This window comes from Carassius auratus, unplaced genomic scaffold, assembly GCF_003368295.1.
Source record: "Carassius auratus strain Wakin unplaced genomic scaffold, ASM336829v1 scaf_tig00030296, whole genome shotgun sequence".
NCBI classification, from domain to species: Eukaryota; Metazoa; Chordata; class Actinopteri; order Cypriniformes; family Cyprinidae; genus Carassius; species Carassius auratus.
The window spans coordinates 12,706-27,161 of NW_020525843.1; the positions used below are offsets into that span (position 1 = coordinate 12,706).

General features: G+C 39.0%; 1 protein-coding gene across 2 annotated transcripts; it reads right to left on the bottom strand.

The window, feature by feature from the left end:
- Positions 1 to 949: 949 nt before the first annotated feature.
- Positions 950 to 11,571, bottom strand: LOC113080150 (uncharacterized). 2 transcript variants are annotated; one of them, XM_026252375.1, is made up of 6 exons: positions 11,356 to 11,571; positions 6,737 to 6,794; positions 5,462 to 5,495; positions 4,574 to 5,148; positions 2,240 to 2,374; positions 950 to 1,929 (listed from the first exon to the last, which is right to left on the bottom strand). In XM_026252375.1, the coding sequence occupies exons 1-6, from the start codon at positions 11,487 to 11,489 to the stop codon at positions 1,375 to 1,377; spliced, it is 1,491 nt and encodes a 496-aa protein (XP_026108160.1). In that variant the 5' UTR covers positions 11,490 to 11,571; the 3' UTR covers positions 950 to 1,374. The 2 variants fall into 2 exon arrangements, with proteins under 2 accessions (XP_026108160.1, XP_026108159.1); XM_026252374.1 differs by having other exon boundaries at positions 5,408 to 5,495.
- Positions 11,572 to 14,456: the final 2,885 nt, after the last annotated feature.

The window sequence follows — 14,456 nt, forward strand, 5'->3', positions numbered from 1 at the left end:
TTTCCTAAAGCTTTTGGGCAATAGATAGCGTTTAGCCATTTTAAAATAGGATCAACTCTTCTATGAACAGATTAAATAAAGGCTTTTGTCAATATATTCTATTTTGATTGGCTTTCTATTAATGTTCACTTTCTGTATATTAATTTTTTTTAAACTTGTACTTTGCTGAGGGCATCTACCAAATTATAATTTTTCTTCTTTTCAGAGGGCCACGGGAACACAATTAAACTGTGCTTCTTAACAAGTAACATTTGTAATAGACTTGTGCTCTATTTTATTCTACTTTGGGATTTTCTAGGCACAAGTTTGACCTGCAATTCCAATGGTCACTTTGTCCTTAAAGGGTAACTCCTCCCCAAAATGACAATTTTGTAATTTATCACTTATCCCCATGTTGTTCCAAACCCATTAAAGCACTGTGATTCTTCAGTATTTAAGATATTTTGGATGAAAACCTATCCCTTAGACTGCCTAGTAAATAACAGTGTCAAGGTCTATAAAAGGTATAAAAAGTAGTCGTCAATATACTTCATCTGCCATCAGACGTGCAATCTTGGTTATATGAAATGGGAACACTTTTTGTAAGTGAGGAAAAAAGAAAAATAATTATTTTATTTATTCAGCTTTGATTTTAAACAAAACAGCACATCCTTTTGGCGCAGAGGACACAGAAGAGCACACACAGCACAGTGATATGGAGTGACACAGAAGAGACCATTGACAAAGGAATTATTGAATAAAGTCATTATTTTTGTTTTCTTCGCTTACAAAAAGGGTTCCCGTCACTTCATATTACCCAGATTGCTCGTCTGATGGCAGATGGAGTATTCTGACAACAACTTTTTATACCTTTTATGGACCTATTGGCACTGTTATTTACTTGGCAGTCTATGGAACAGTCTCAAGCCTTCAGGTTTTCATCCAAAATATCTTCAATTGTGTTCCGAAGACGAACTGAGATTTTACGGGTTTGGAACGGCATGTGGGGGAAGTGATTAATGACAAAATGTTCATTTTAGGGGGGATTATCCCTTTAACTACAGCATGTAATGACATAAAACAAGAATTTCCTCTATAGGAATGCTACTGTCGGGTGTGATATGTTGTGTCTGTTGTGATATGTCGTGGCTGGTGATTATTTTTCTTCTTCGCTATGGAGCCATATGACTAGGTTGGATTTTCACATAAGCATTCTATCGTTTTGTGCTGCGAGAATACTGACCTTTAACTAGACTTACAAAACTGAATAAATGCACAACTAAAATATATAGCAGTGGCACAATGTGCGTATCCCATTGGGTTAAGACACGCTTACGTGTCCCCATTCAAGATTCAAGACCCAAGAGAGGAAAGTTCCCTTCCCCAGAGCACCCTCTACAGGCCAGTGACATACATCTCCATACCGTCATTAAAAGTAAAGATGGTGGTTGTGCTGGAGTTGGCCGAGCTCTGCTTCAGGTCAGGGATGCTTTCGTACAGGCTCTCCCCGGGAATCAGCATTGTTTTGGCTGGGGGATGCTGCAGTTTAGGGGTCTGCTGGGGGGGTGGAGGAGGTGGCGGTGGTTGTTGCAAAGGTTGCTGGGGTCGCTTCCGTTTGGGCCGCAAGGTGGCACTGGCATTGGGTGGAGGCCTGTCACGCCTCCAGCCTCCCCCACCCTCCATGGTATCGTAAGCCAGTTCTGTTTCCTCAGTGCTGATGGCTTCGTAGCAGTGGTCTTCCATACAGCCAGGTGGCGCTCTCGTGCCTTTGCCCTCCTGCGGGGCCCAAGTTTGGGGTTTGACTACCACACTGAAACCCCCATCACGATCACCGCGGTCACCCCGAGCTAAGGTCCTAAAGCCGCTGATGTCCCTCGTGGCAGTGGGCGAGCCAGGCATGCCTCGCTTCTTTTTGCCCGGTTTGCAGACTTTCGAATACATCTCTGTGATCTACATGATAATAGAGAGATAAACCATAGTAAACATATTCATGAGTGGAAAATCTGTGTATATATCTGATACTCCAAAAGTTTGCTTTTCCAGTTCCCGCTGTCTGATATGCAACAAAAACAATCCGGCCTATTAAGAATACACATTTGTGGGTTTACAGCTGCTTCTGGTTAACTAGTGTTTATAGGTAAGGAAGAACTCTGGGATCATTCACAGATTATGTTTTAAGAATGTAGAAGACATTTTGACTGCATAGAATGAGAAATAGAGGATGTGTCTCAGGACTGTGGAAAACGAAATGCACACTCACCCCTGCTGCAGATGCTGCCATATTCTCTCCTGCATGAGAGCTCAGAATACCCATCTGCTTGTGCTGGAAGATGATCTCATCCTCTTCCGGAGGTTTCCATATGTACTGTTCTCCATTTCCCATAAACACTGCCTCCTGATATATTAAAAAACAATTGACTGGAATAAATATTAAATTACCTTTTAAGGGTCCATCTTAAACAATATACACTGGAGAATAGAGCTGTGTAGAACAGCATCAACAATGCACTCCCAGGGCACTCCAACGAATGGTTTACCCATAAAATTAATTCTGTCATCATTTACTCACCCTCATGTTGTTTAAAATCAGTAAGACTAAAGGAGCGTTCGAAATGGAAGCTTCAAAAGTGCAAAAGCAGCATGAAAATACCATAAAATTTTCAGTCAACAATATTCAGTCTTCTTGGTTGTCTTTGTGTGAGAAACAAATTGAAGTATTAGTCACTCATAAATGTCACATCAAAGAACTGGATGAGTTCGATTTGTAAAGAAAGAATTCAGACTGGTTTTGTAAATCAACCGATTCAATAATTTACTTTTATTATATTGAAAAAATTCACCTTTGATTATGGATTAATAGAAAGTTAGATGATAGTTTGATAAAATATTACACAGACTTACAGAATTCTTTTTAACAGTCAGTTAAAAATTCATCTCCCTGAAAATAAGACTATGTAGCACAATCAGGCTACTGTCCACCCTCTTAATGCCTGCCCTCATGTCTAACCATCTTCTGCATCTAGTGATATTGAGCTTAATGTGTTTCCTGTACTCGGGTGTAAGGGAACAGGCTGATGCTTGCTGTGCATTTTCTTCTCATTGTTATGCAGGAGAAACGGAAGGTGGGCAGTGGGGTGTGTCACAGTGCCATTTTTAAGGCAGGGATTAGCATATTGTTGTAGCTTCTTTCGTTCACCATAGCAATTCACTGTGTCTTCCATTAGGACTGGCCCATTTTCTGGGTCTCGCTGTTTGCCTGGGTTTTTGAGAGGTTTTACTCCGTGTTTCCGTTGGTTGCATCATCCTCATAGTAAAGCGCCCGTGAGTGTGCAACACCCTGAATGCTGTGGACGGACTACTAAACGCTCGCAAGTATCATTGATTTGGACAGTGTTCTCACTGAGAAAATAATGAAGTACACTTGCAATGTACTTAATTGCAGATCCGCTTTAGTTGCAAGTCCACACTAGTGCTGAAGCACACAAAAATAGGGGAAGCCATTTCCAGCATGCTTCTATTTATAATATGTTCCATTTTAAGACTCAATATAAAAGCACAATTGCAAATTACAGTGAGTCGGAGGCTTTTAGTAGTCATGAAAGGACAAATAGTTTCCATCAGCCACAATGTTCTCAAGCACCACAGTAGTGCTTTTTACATTTGTAGCCTCAGATAAATCCCTGCTGTTGCTATGAAATACTGAATTACACAAACGCTGAATGTATGGAAAGAAGTGCGCCATTCAGAATTGAATTGAAAATACACTTTAAATTACTGTTTAGGAATTACAGAATTTGAATTAAATTTTAATTGAGGCACCAAAGAGGATACAAATTTACATCCAAATTGTAAAGCTCCATGAGCCGGGACTTGAACTTGGGTAGCTCGAAGTGCAATGGCATTATATATCAGTGCACTGCCCAGGATGCTATAGGTGCTGACTATAAGATTGTAATTTTTAACAAAAATGTTTATAAATAATAATCTTTGAATGTCAATCTTGTTTGAAGGTTTTGAAAAAAGTTTTGAAAGCTTTATAGGTCTTACAGATGATAGATAGATCGATTCCACTGGGTACAGTACCTGGTACCTGGAACTTTTTTCAGTACCACCTCGGTTGAGGTTTCAATCGAACCGTACCATTACCAAAACGTGACATGTAAACTCTGCTGATCACGGATTGGCCTGGAGAGAATCGTCACTACCTGCGTCACTGAACTTGTGACACAAACACAACAGAACCGCTAGATTTAAATCAAGAACAGCCAGCAAAGGATCGAACGCAACTATTTTGAATAAGCGCAACTTTATTTAACAACCAAAAAACTGACATTTTCAAATTTCATTGTCTGTTGAGGAAGTACAGACTTTCCTCTCATTAATAGCAGAGGAGCGGGTCCAGTGAGAGCTTGCTGGTGCGACGCGAAATGAAAAAGTTTTTCAGGAGTCGCGGCAGTAGAGGTTGCGCAACTATAACGACGTGAATAATTCCACCCACTCTAAAGCGATACTAAGCTGCAGGGGAAAAGCAAGCTGAGTCAAACTGAGTCTTACAACGCAGTGGAAAAGCATAGATAGATAGATAGATAGATACCTTAGGGAAAGATGGAAGATTGAAGGCCTCCATGTTTTTCCGAGGTATCTTCTGACTGTGTGGATGTGTTGGAGGTTGGGCTGGGTGAGTGGGCGGGGCATGTCGAATGTCCCCACTGCTGTGTCGTTGTTGTCCGAGCCCCTCCTCAGTGTCTGTCCCATTGTCCCTCTTCTGTGCTGCTTTGTCCACTTTCCGGACCTTTCTAATGCAGGCATACTCCACTGTTTCCTGCGGTTGAGGGGGCGTGTTTACCACTTGGGGGAGGGTCTCTGGCTCTGGAATCCCACTATCCAAGCAGTCCCCATCAGGATCTGGTGGAGCAGGGGTATTAGCAGGGACCGCCGGTGGGGCGGGTGTGTCCGTCTCTCCAGCTCGACCTCCAACACCATAGCGGGTATCCTCAGAACCGCGTGTGGGAGAAGAGCGGCGGCCCACCTCGGCATACGTGTGTTCCCCATCTTCACCAGGGGGGATCTGAGGCAGCTGGCGGCCCTGAGAACGCAGGTCGGAGTTTGAGCGACGGCTAGGAAGTAGGAGTAGATCCATGCTGGCCGGCCGGTTCTTCTTAGAAGATTCTACAGAGAGCAACATGATATAAACTAAAATCTGAGAAGCAAAACCATTGTTTTTTTTTTTCAAAGAGACAATATTTGCTCGAAACTGCAGAGGCAAAGGGCAGCAGACACATGCCAATCACTGTAGATATAGATAGATATCTACTAATATCCCCTATGGAACATAGCTGGTACCATGCTCAGACCTTCCCTCCAAACTGCAGGTATATGTGAGGAACTAGAGACTATGCTTTAAGAGATGTGATTGTACAGTACATACTCTTGCCATTGCAGTTGAGTCTGTTCATCTCATGAAGCTTGGTGTCTGACTTACTGATGGAGGTCAGCTTGGACTGTCGCAGTATACTCTGAAAACAGATGCACAGATAAATGTGTTAAAATGTATTCAAATAAAACAGCATAAACAATACAACAACTAAAATTTAAATTTTCCTATCCAGCCTACATTGGGCATATTGTTGGGTCAAGCGAGTACATGGCAATATTAATGGATTAATGTCTGAAATAATTACTTCTTATTGTTGTATGTTATTTCTATTCTCACTCTCACTGCTTGATATCCAAGGTAAATCATGGTAAAACATCTACGATAAAGTGTCAAGGGATGCTAAAATCGGGATGCTGAAATCGGCCAAATCCTTTTGTTTTAGATTCAAAGCTTAAGAGATATATTCAAAGTTTAGGTCAGATCTATTTCCAATGAGCCGATTAAGAAGATTAATTAAATTCAGGAGGAGCCTTCAATTTGTTACTTGAAAACTAGTGTTAGGGAAGAATTTAAATCCTGAAACAAAACCATGAACTGCTTGAACTGACATGGAACTGAGCCCACACCTGGGTTCCTTAAAAAATACAGAGAAAAAGATTTAGAAGAATAAGAATGGGTTTCACTCACTAGCAATGAGTACACAAGTAATTGTGCATAAAAACCTATGTGTGAATGTTTTCATGCAGAAATTGTGATTTATCAATAAGGTTTCTCTCTGAAGATTACTTTAGGTTATCCTTTTTCTCTGCTTATATAAATACAAAAGTTTGGGTTCAGTAGGATTTTGTTTTTTTAAGAAATGAATACTTTTAGTCACCAAGGACATGCTAAATTGCTCAAAAGTGACACCGTAAAGAAATTTAGAATGTTACAGAAGAGTTCTATTTAAAACAAATGTTGTACTTTCCATCCTATTCAAAGGATCCTGAAAAATCTAACATATGTGAAACGTCTGTTTTGAACATTTAGAATAAGAAATTTTCCAGAGCACCAAATCAGCATGTTAAATGATCATGTGGCACTGAAGACTGCAGTAATGACTGCTGAAAATGTGGATTTAAATAAATCAAAACAAGTTGAGAGTCTTGTTGAGAATGAAAGGCATTTTTGAGAGGCAAACACCAACTGACAGAACTAAACCCAAACTAAACAGAAATAGGTTATATATAGTGTGTGTACATACTAACAGATAATTTGTAACTTATTGGCTGAAGATATGTCTGAGAAATGGCTGTGCCGTGTGCAATTATTAGTGAATGACACCCAATGAGAAAATGGCAAAAAAATACAGCAGAAGAGAAGAGACGTAAAAATGCTCACCATGTCCATGAGCCTGTGCTTCCTCTCCTCTCCAGGGCCATTGTGCGTCTTCCCCTTCCTGCAAGACACAATCAGCGAGATTTAAACCAGGCTGTTCCAAATCAAACATTTTAAAACATTAGGTTCAAACTTCAAATGCTCCGTTTATTCAGTGATTTATGAAGACTGAATGCGCTGACTCATTTGAGCCCCTGATTCAATTTACTCTAGTAGCTCCAACTGTTTATCTTGTGCAGAAAGAAAATGCACATTTCAATTCAATTAGGCTACTCGAAGGATTCAAGGCAGCTGATTTTTTATAAACTGTTTCAGTGAAGTCATTTGATCAGAAGTAACCGTGCAAGTGCTTTCAAGATGCACTGTCCTCGAAATGAGTCCAGATTGGCATTTGAAACAACAGACGGCTTTCACTGGATGATTAACAGGCCTTAGTAACTGCGGCGCAACAGTGTTGCCACAAAGAAAATCAATCAAATAATCAACATAATACAATTCAAACACCACTAAAATAGATAAATGGATGCTGAGGATTATTTTCTTCACGAGAAGACAAGTACACAGTCATGTCTCTTAGTGTTTTAAGAATTTAAACTTGCCTCTCTCACACATACACAGGGCACTGATCCAGACCCACTGCCTGGAATGTTCGGCCAAATTTGACCAGACATCTGTTTATTCTTGAAAAAAACATGTCAGTCGTTCCCTTCTGATTGCTTGCATTTCTTTGATAAGATTACAGGAACAGTGTACGTATCTGAAATCTGCCATCTAGCAGAGTGAAATGGATACAAAGTAGATTTTGTAAAGTACTAAAGCTGTTTCTGAGATTCTCATGAATCACTGATATTAGTTTTTTAAGACATAACCGAATAAAAAACATTAGTATAATATCACACAAGAACATCTAGCCTTCTGAATTTAAATAAATAAATAAATATATAGCATACACGAATGGCTTCTTAAACCAATTAGTAAATATACTATGCTGTATATTTCAGATCTAATTAATTTGATAAATGATGTGGAAGGTCAGTGAGGAAGATTGACCATATAAGCATGAATTTAGCCTTGAAAGGAACAGTTCAACCAAATAAAAATTCTGATTTACTATGTAGTTACAATAAATGGGAGATTTCAAGCTTCAGAAATGATGCAAAAGCATCATAAAAGTGGCCCTTAGTACTACTAACACACTATATTTCATTGCTTTGCATGACAAAGCACAATTTATAATCTTCCCCATCAGTGGTCTGTTTACAGTTGTGCTTCAGGTGTCCCAAGTTTGAATCGACCTTAACCAATCCCATCTCTCTCTCCCCCACCCGCTTCCTGTTAGATTGCCACTGTCAAGAAGAATTGCAAAAAAATAGTTTCTAGATGTGCTTTCGTTACCCTACAAATTCCACAAATTGAAAGTGTGTATTGAAAATATGGCCAATGGAAATGTCAATTTTGCAAAAACTCTCATATATCATAAAAAAAGTTTTCATGCTCGCATAAAGTGGGTTTTTAAGGAAGTTGATATTTCTTTATTAATTGTTTTTTCTCTGCATTTACAGGTCATCTGGCATACGTCAAAATCACATGGTCATTCTTTAATGCAGTGGTCTCAAACTCAATTCCTGGAGCGCTACAGCTCTGCAGAGTTTAGCTCCAACCAGCCCAAAATCACAGCTACTTGGAAGTTTCTAGTGATACTGAAGATCTTGATTAGTTGGATCAGGTGTGTTTGATTAGGGTTGGAGCTAAACTGTGCAGAGCTGTGGCGCTCCAGTAATTGAGTCTGAGACAAGAGCTTTAATGTATTATAACCTCCAAAAAACACCTCATACGTGGCCACTCTCAAATTTAGGGGCTATCCCTGCCATTAATGCTTGGATAAGCCCTTATTTACGCAACATAGGTCTGCAGTGCATTACGGCGGAGCTGACTGTGGCCATTCTAGTCAATTCTGGTTTTTATACCAGCCTGGCCGAGGCACATTTCAGAAGCAGCTTTCCACACTGCTTTGCTAAAGATAGACACCTATGACTCCTTTCTATTAAAGATCGTGGCTAGTGGCTGCAATAAATGTAAACCTCCCAATATACGTTACTATGACTTATCACAAGGAAAAAAAAACTTGTATTTGCATAACATCGGCTAATGGAAACGTCATCATTTCACAAGTTTTTTAACAAACCATTTACCGTATTTTTCGGACTATAATTCGCACCTGAGTGAAGTCGCATCAGTCCAATAATACGTCATGATGAGGAAAAAAACATATATAAGTCGCACTGGACTATAAGTCGCTTATTTAGAACCAAGAGAAAACATTACCGTCTACAGCCGCGAGAGAGCACTCTGTGTTTTCAGTGTAGACTACAGGAGCACTGAGCCGCATAGAGCGCCCTCTCGCGGCTGTATACGGTAATGTTTTCTATTGGTTCATTTCTCTTGGTTCATTTCTCTCGGTTCATGTCAAATTAACTGATAAATAAGTCGCACCTGACTATAAGTCGCAGAACCAGCCAAACTATGAAAAAAAGTGCGACGTATAGTCCGGAAAATACGTTACATAATCTCGCACAAGTTTGCAATCTGTAATGGAAACGCACCTTCTGAGAACTGATTCGTCAACTAATCATTCCAACTGGTTTTGTGAACTGTATCAGCTTTATTAATTTATTAGTGAACTATTGAGTTTACCTTTGACTGTAGTGTTTAGTATTCATTTGCAAGCTATAAATATTTTTTCCAGTAAGTTTGACCTTTAATACCTTTATTAGTATTAATATCTAGTAGGAAAACTGACAATACCTCCAGCATCTTCTCTAATTGTTCCATTAATTTTTTCCCTGAAATGTATTTCTTTTACTATATTTCCTTCAACCCTTGTTCTTGTCTTTCTTCACCTCCATCTCTCATTCCTCTAATACCTTTTCTGTCCTCCCACTACCAGATGCATCATGTGCTTTGACAAAATGAGACATTAGCATTCACACAGTGTGCTCTGTGCTATCATCAGTGGAACAAGAGAGACAGAGATGGAAAAGAAAAGAAAAACAGCCACTTCCTGTTTAAACATCACTGGCATGTCAAAATGACGTCCCCACCATTACGCAGTAAGCATGAAAGTGGCGTGGGTGAACTTCAATGACATTTTTGAATAAGCTCTATTAAAGGCCTTAGTGACAGTGACGGGTGAAGACAGGTGATCTCTGGCTTTCATCCTGGAACACACACACGGCAGCAGTGGGATATGAAGCTTCATATTAATGCAATGTTAACAATATGAAGATTTACAGTGCAAAGCACACTGTTACAAGTATGGGAATACTAGCTCAGTGTGAACATGCTAATCAAAATCTCTGCTAATAGATGAACATTTTTTTTTTCATTGAGAAATACTGTACTAAAGTAAAGCCTGTCTCAGAAGTTAAGATCTACAAATTGTATAATTTATTGAATGAAATGGGCTGGGAGAAAAAACGTCTTTAGCACAGAATGAAAATACATAAAATATTGTCAACTGTATACAGAATTCCAAGAAAACCTCAGTGGTGTTTGCCTGTGCAAAACTCATAGAGTGTTATGGGAGTTTTTCAGGGTGTTCCTATGCGTTTGCGATGGTGTTCTGAGAGTTTAGCACTTTTTTGTGCAGTTGTTAGTGTTCTGAGAGAATGCCTATTAAAAAAAGACTTCTGCATATTAACTTAAAATATTGATAAAATATATGTCATATTTTATCCTAGGTATTATCCTCAATTTGAGTGTTATTTGTGTATGTACACTACTGTTTAAAAGTTTATAGTCAGTAAGATTAGTTTTTTTTAAAGACAAACTACATTTGTTTTTCAAATCAATTATGTTCTTTTGAATTTCTATTCATCAAAGAATCCTGAAAAACACAGTGTCCACAAAAAAATATATATAAAAATTTTTTTTTTGTATTGAAAATAAGAACTGATCCTTAAGCTCCAGATCAGCATATTAGAATGGTTTCTGAAAGATCATTACTGAAGACTGGAGTAATGATTTGTCAAAATTCATCTTTGCCATATAGATGATGAATTACATTTTAAAATACATAAAAATTTAAAAATTTAATAATACTTAACAATATAATTTACTGTACTTTACAGTGAACATAAGAGACTTCTTTCAGAAACATTCAAAAAACAAAACAAAAAAACAGACCATAAACTTCTGAATGGTAGTGTATGAAACAGCAAAATTATCAATATTATATTTATGAGTTTACCGGAGTGTTGGTATATTGTTGATTTCTGTGGTGTTGTTGTTGGAGGGGGGGGGGGTGAATACTAAAGCATTTTTAGATGATTTCTATTAATATTGGGGTTAATCCTTCAGGGTAAGTCTATGGAAGTCTTTCGCCAATTTGACCTGTTTCGTATTTTTTGTACACCAGGAAAAATCGTAAGCCTCTCATCAATGAGCTGCATGATTAAGGTTTTTATGTCTCCAACACAAAAGCAGGATGAGTTATGCATTTTAGGTTTGGGGTTTAAACAAGAAGAATATGAATCTAAATAAATTAACCATCAAAGAAACTCCAACCAACCAAAGAGGGCAAGCAGTATAAATGAGCAAATGTGCTTGTGTTTGCAACTCACCTCTGGCAGCCCACACATAGCACGACGATGAGGATGGTGACAACGAAGGCTGAGGCGGCGGCGATGGCCCCCAGCAGCAGTACTTTGCCGTAGGGATGAGCAGAGAAGTTCACCCCGTCCTGCATGGAGGCCATGTGGAAGTGCCAACACACACACTTTCACGCTCGCCCTCACACACGCACACACATATGCACGCACACTCTCAAACACCGTCCACAAGATCTGAAAGAGAAAAGTGAAGGTGCTAGAATTAGTTCCTTTGCTTTGTTAAACGAGCCTTTTCACCCATCAGATGGATAACAAAAGCGAATCATACTTCCATTCCTCCCTGCAGCCATTCTCTAAAGTGTGAATGAATGACAGAGAAAGAGAGTCTCCCCTACACTTTCTCTTGTTCTCTCTCTGTCCCACTCTTGTACATTTAGTTTGTCTTTCTCCTTATGTGTGTCTCCTGCAGGTCTCTCTCTCTTCTCTCCCACAGTGTGTCATTTTCTGCCCACTGACTGTCACTCAGCGTTTGTGTGGAATCATTTGTCTCCGACTGGGGGGCATTTTTCACTTTTCATGCAAAGATTCATAAGCATCAGGTACCTCACCTGTCTGTCGCTGCGAACAAAATGACAGTAAATGCAGTTGCTGAAAGGCAGAGCTTTCACACTTCACTTTAAAGCCCCTTTCTAAACAGTTGCACTGCTAGGAAAAAACACTATATTTTGCTTTCTATTGTATATGACAGTACACTCATGGCCAACTGTTAAATAGCATTGTTTTTGAGAACACTTGATTTAGTAGACTAACATTAGATGACTAAAATATTAGCAGGGTGCCATTATAGTAAGCTCACACTGAAAATGTTGTGGGGCCCAGGGGTCAAAGTGTTCAGCTACTGCTAAATGCGCCATGGGTCCCAGGGGCCAATGTGGTCAGCTTGTGCCCGATTGTTAAACTTCATCTGACAGAGTCAGGACACACAGCTTGAGGCTTTGGAGGCCTCTGGCAATCCTTGATGAACATGTAGAAACTAATGGCAACAATGTCCAACCTCCTACTGTGCATCTTAATGTGCCAAGCTTGAATTAGCAGAGAAATTAACATGAACACACATTTGCTATATTGCAATAAAGTAAAAGTTCTATAAATGTTTTACACATTACATATACAAACATTTATATATATATATATATATATATATATATATATATATATATATATATGCATGCACACACACACACACACATTATGTACCTTTAATACTGAATAGATTAGAATAAATCATTTCGAATTTTTTTATACATACAAACACATACATATGCTCTTCTTGTTTCTATAAGGGACATCGCTGATGACTGTGCAGGAAAACAGCTGCATTGAATTGAACCCATGTGAAGCAAATGTAGTACAGTCTATACACTTGATTACATTATTGCGTACACTTCTCCGATTGTCCAATGTTCTCCATTACATCAGAAATCTTCTGAATGGGCCAATGCATTTGAATGGAGAACAAGTAAATGGTAAATGGACTGCATTTATATAGCGCTTTCAACAGACCACATGGTCATCCAAGTACTGAATTGTTCAGTCACCTTTTGTTTGCACACACAATCCAGCCTTTATTTTTCAACGTGAAGACTTGTACAGCTAGTGGCGGTACAAGGAATTCTATGGCTTTTTCTGTCTTACACCTTGCAGGCGTCATGCATGAGATGAAGTATGTGGATTTTGTCAGATAAGGAATTAGCCCTGTTTTAATTGTTTGGGCTCTTGGTTTAGAACTATCAAAGGGAAGTGAGTCATGATAAGAGCTAAAAATACTTCACAAGCAAACAACAGCAAGTGTTGAAATACCAGGACAATGCTAGGGGAAAAATCTCTTCTATTGTGTCTTGCTCTTTGTCTGAAACACGGTCTTTTTACTACAATGGTTGTCAGAAGAATAGTGCGCATGCATACTTGCCCTGAGTTGCACTTGAATTCCCGGTGACCCCTTTTAAACTGTATACGGGTCTCTTGAGTATGCATCAATGAAAGAACATGCCTGAAGATTAATGAATGGATCCATCATGCACTGACTCCCTGTTTATACACAGAAAACAGAGACTGTGTTTGTCAAATGCTGCCAGCTCAATAAGGAAAACTGCTGTGCTAGGCTAAGGCATGTATCCAGACATTCCAGATATTTTGGAATATTATAATAGGATCCCAACTGGAGCCAAATAAATCCTAATTTAATCACTCTGACCAGAACAAACTAGTCATAATTGTTTGTGCTTATTTATTTAATTGCTTTAAATAAATAAACACTGGGTTATAATAAAACCTCCATAAATGTGCACATATGCATGCTTATAGTAACCTAATGTAGTGTTGTTGGTATATGCAGGCACCATATCTCCCAACATTTTTGTGTATTTAGTGTTAATGAAGCTATCGCTGTCTCTCACCTTCACTTTCTCAGTCTTTCCATCCCAACTCTTGTGGTGCATCGTGGTTTTAATGATCTGTTTAAACAGGATCTCCTCAGTGGGTGAGCAGGGACACAGTTTTAGGTGTTTGCAGCTTGGTTTCTGAACAGCTTGAGTCCTTCATGTGGTTCCTTTTGAATTCTCACGCACATTTTAACCGACTAAAGGTGTGATCACATTTACCGGTCTGCAAATTAATTCAGTCTTTTCAACAGACTTTAGTCAGTGTAGTGCCATATTGAATTTTTGACAGGATGAAAACAAGGCAATGAGGGATAAAAGTACACTCACAGTGTGTTCAGTGGATTATACTGTTGCCAATTGTTTAGCTGATGAATCATCTGTCCAAAAAAGCTTTCAGAAAAAACCTCCATAAAACAGTATTGACAATTATTTTTACATGATCTAAGACACAGTGCAAGAAAGTCTGAAAGCCTATCCCTCACAGCCTTGTTTACATCCGTTTTCAGTTTAATATGGTGCCTTCCCTGATTTCATGTAAGAATCCACATAGTCTGCAATTTCTTGTGAGGACAAAGATTTCCCAATGCAGATTTGGCAGATTTGCTACACTGGGCTGTTGACCAGCAGAAATCTGCTTGGTTTGAATGTGACTTCTTTAAGAGCTGTGCTTCA

Excerpts from the sequence above, each read along its gene's own strand:
- LOC113080150 (XM_026252374.1), bottom strand. The coding sequence starts at position 11,489 with ATGGCCTCCATGCAGGACGGGGTGAACTTCTCTGCTCATCCCTACGGC. Across the intron at positions 5,496-6,736 it reads AGCACAGGCTCATGGACATG|AGTATACTGCGACAGTCCAA; the intron begins GTGAGCATTTTT and ends ATCTGTTTTCAG. Across the intron at positions 2,375-4,573 it reads ATCTTCCATCTTTCCCTAAG|GAGGCAGTGTTTATGGGAAA; the intron begins GTATCTATCTAT and ends TTAATATATCAG.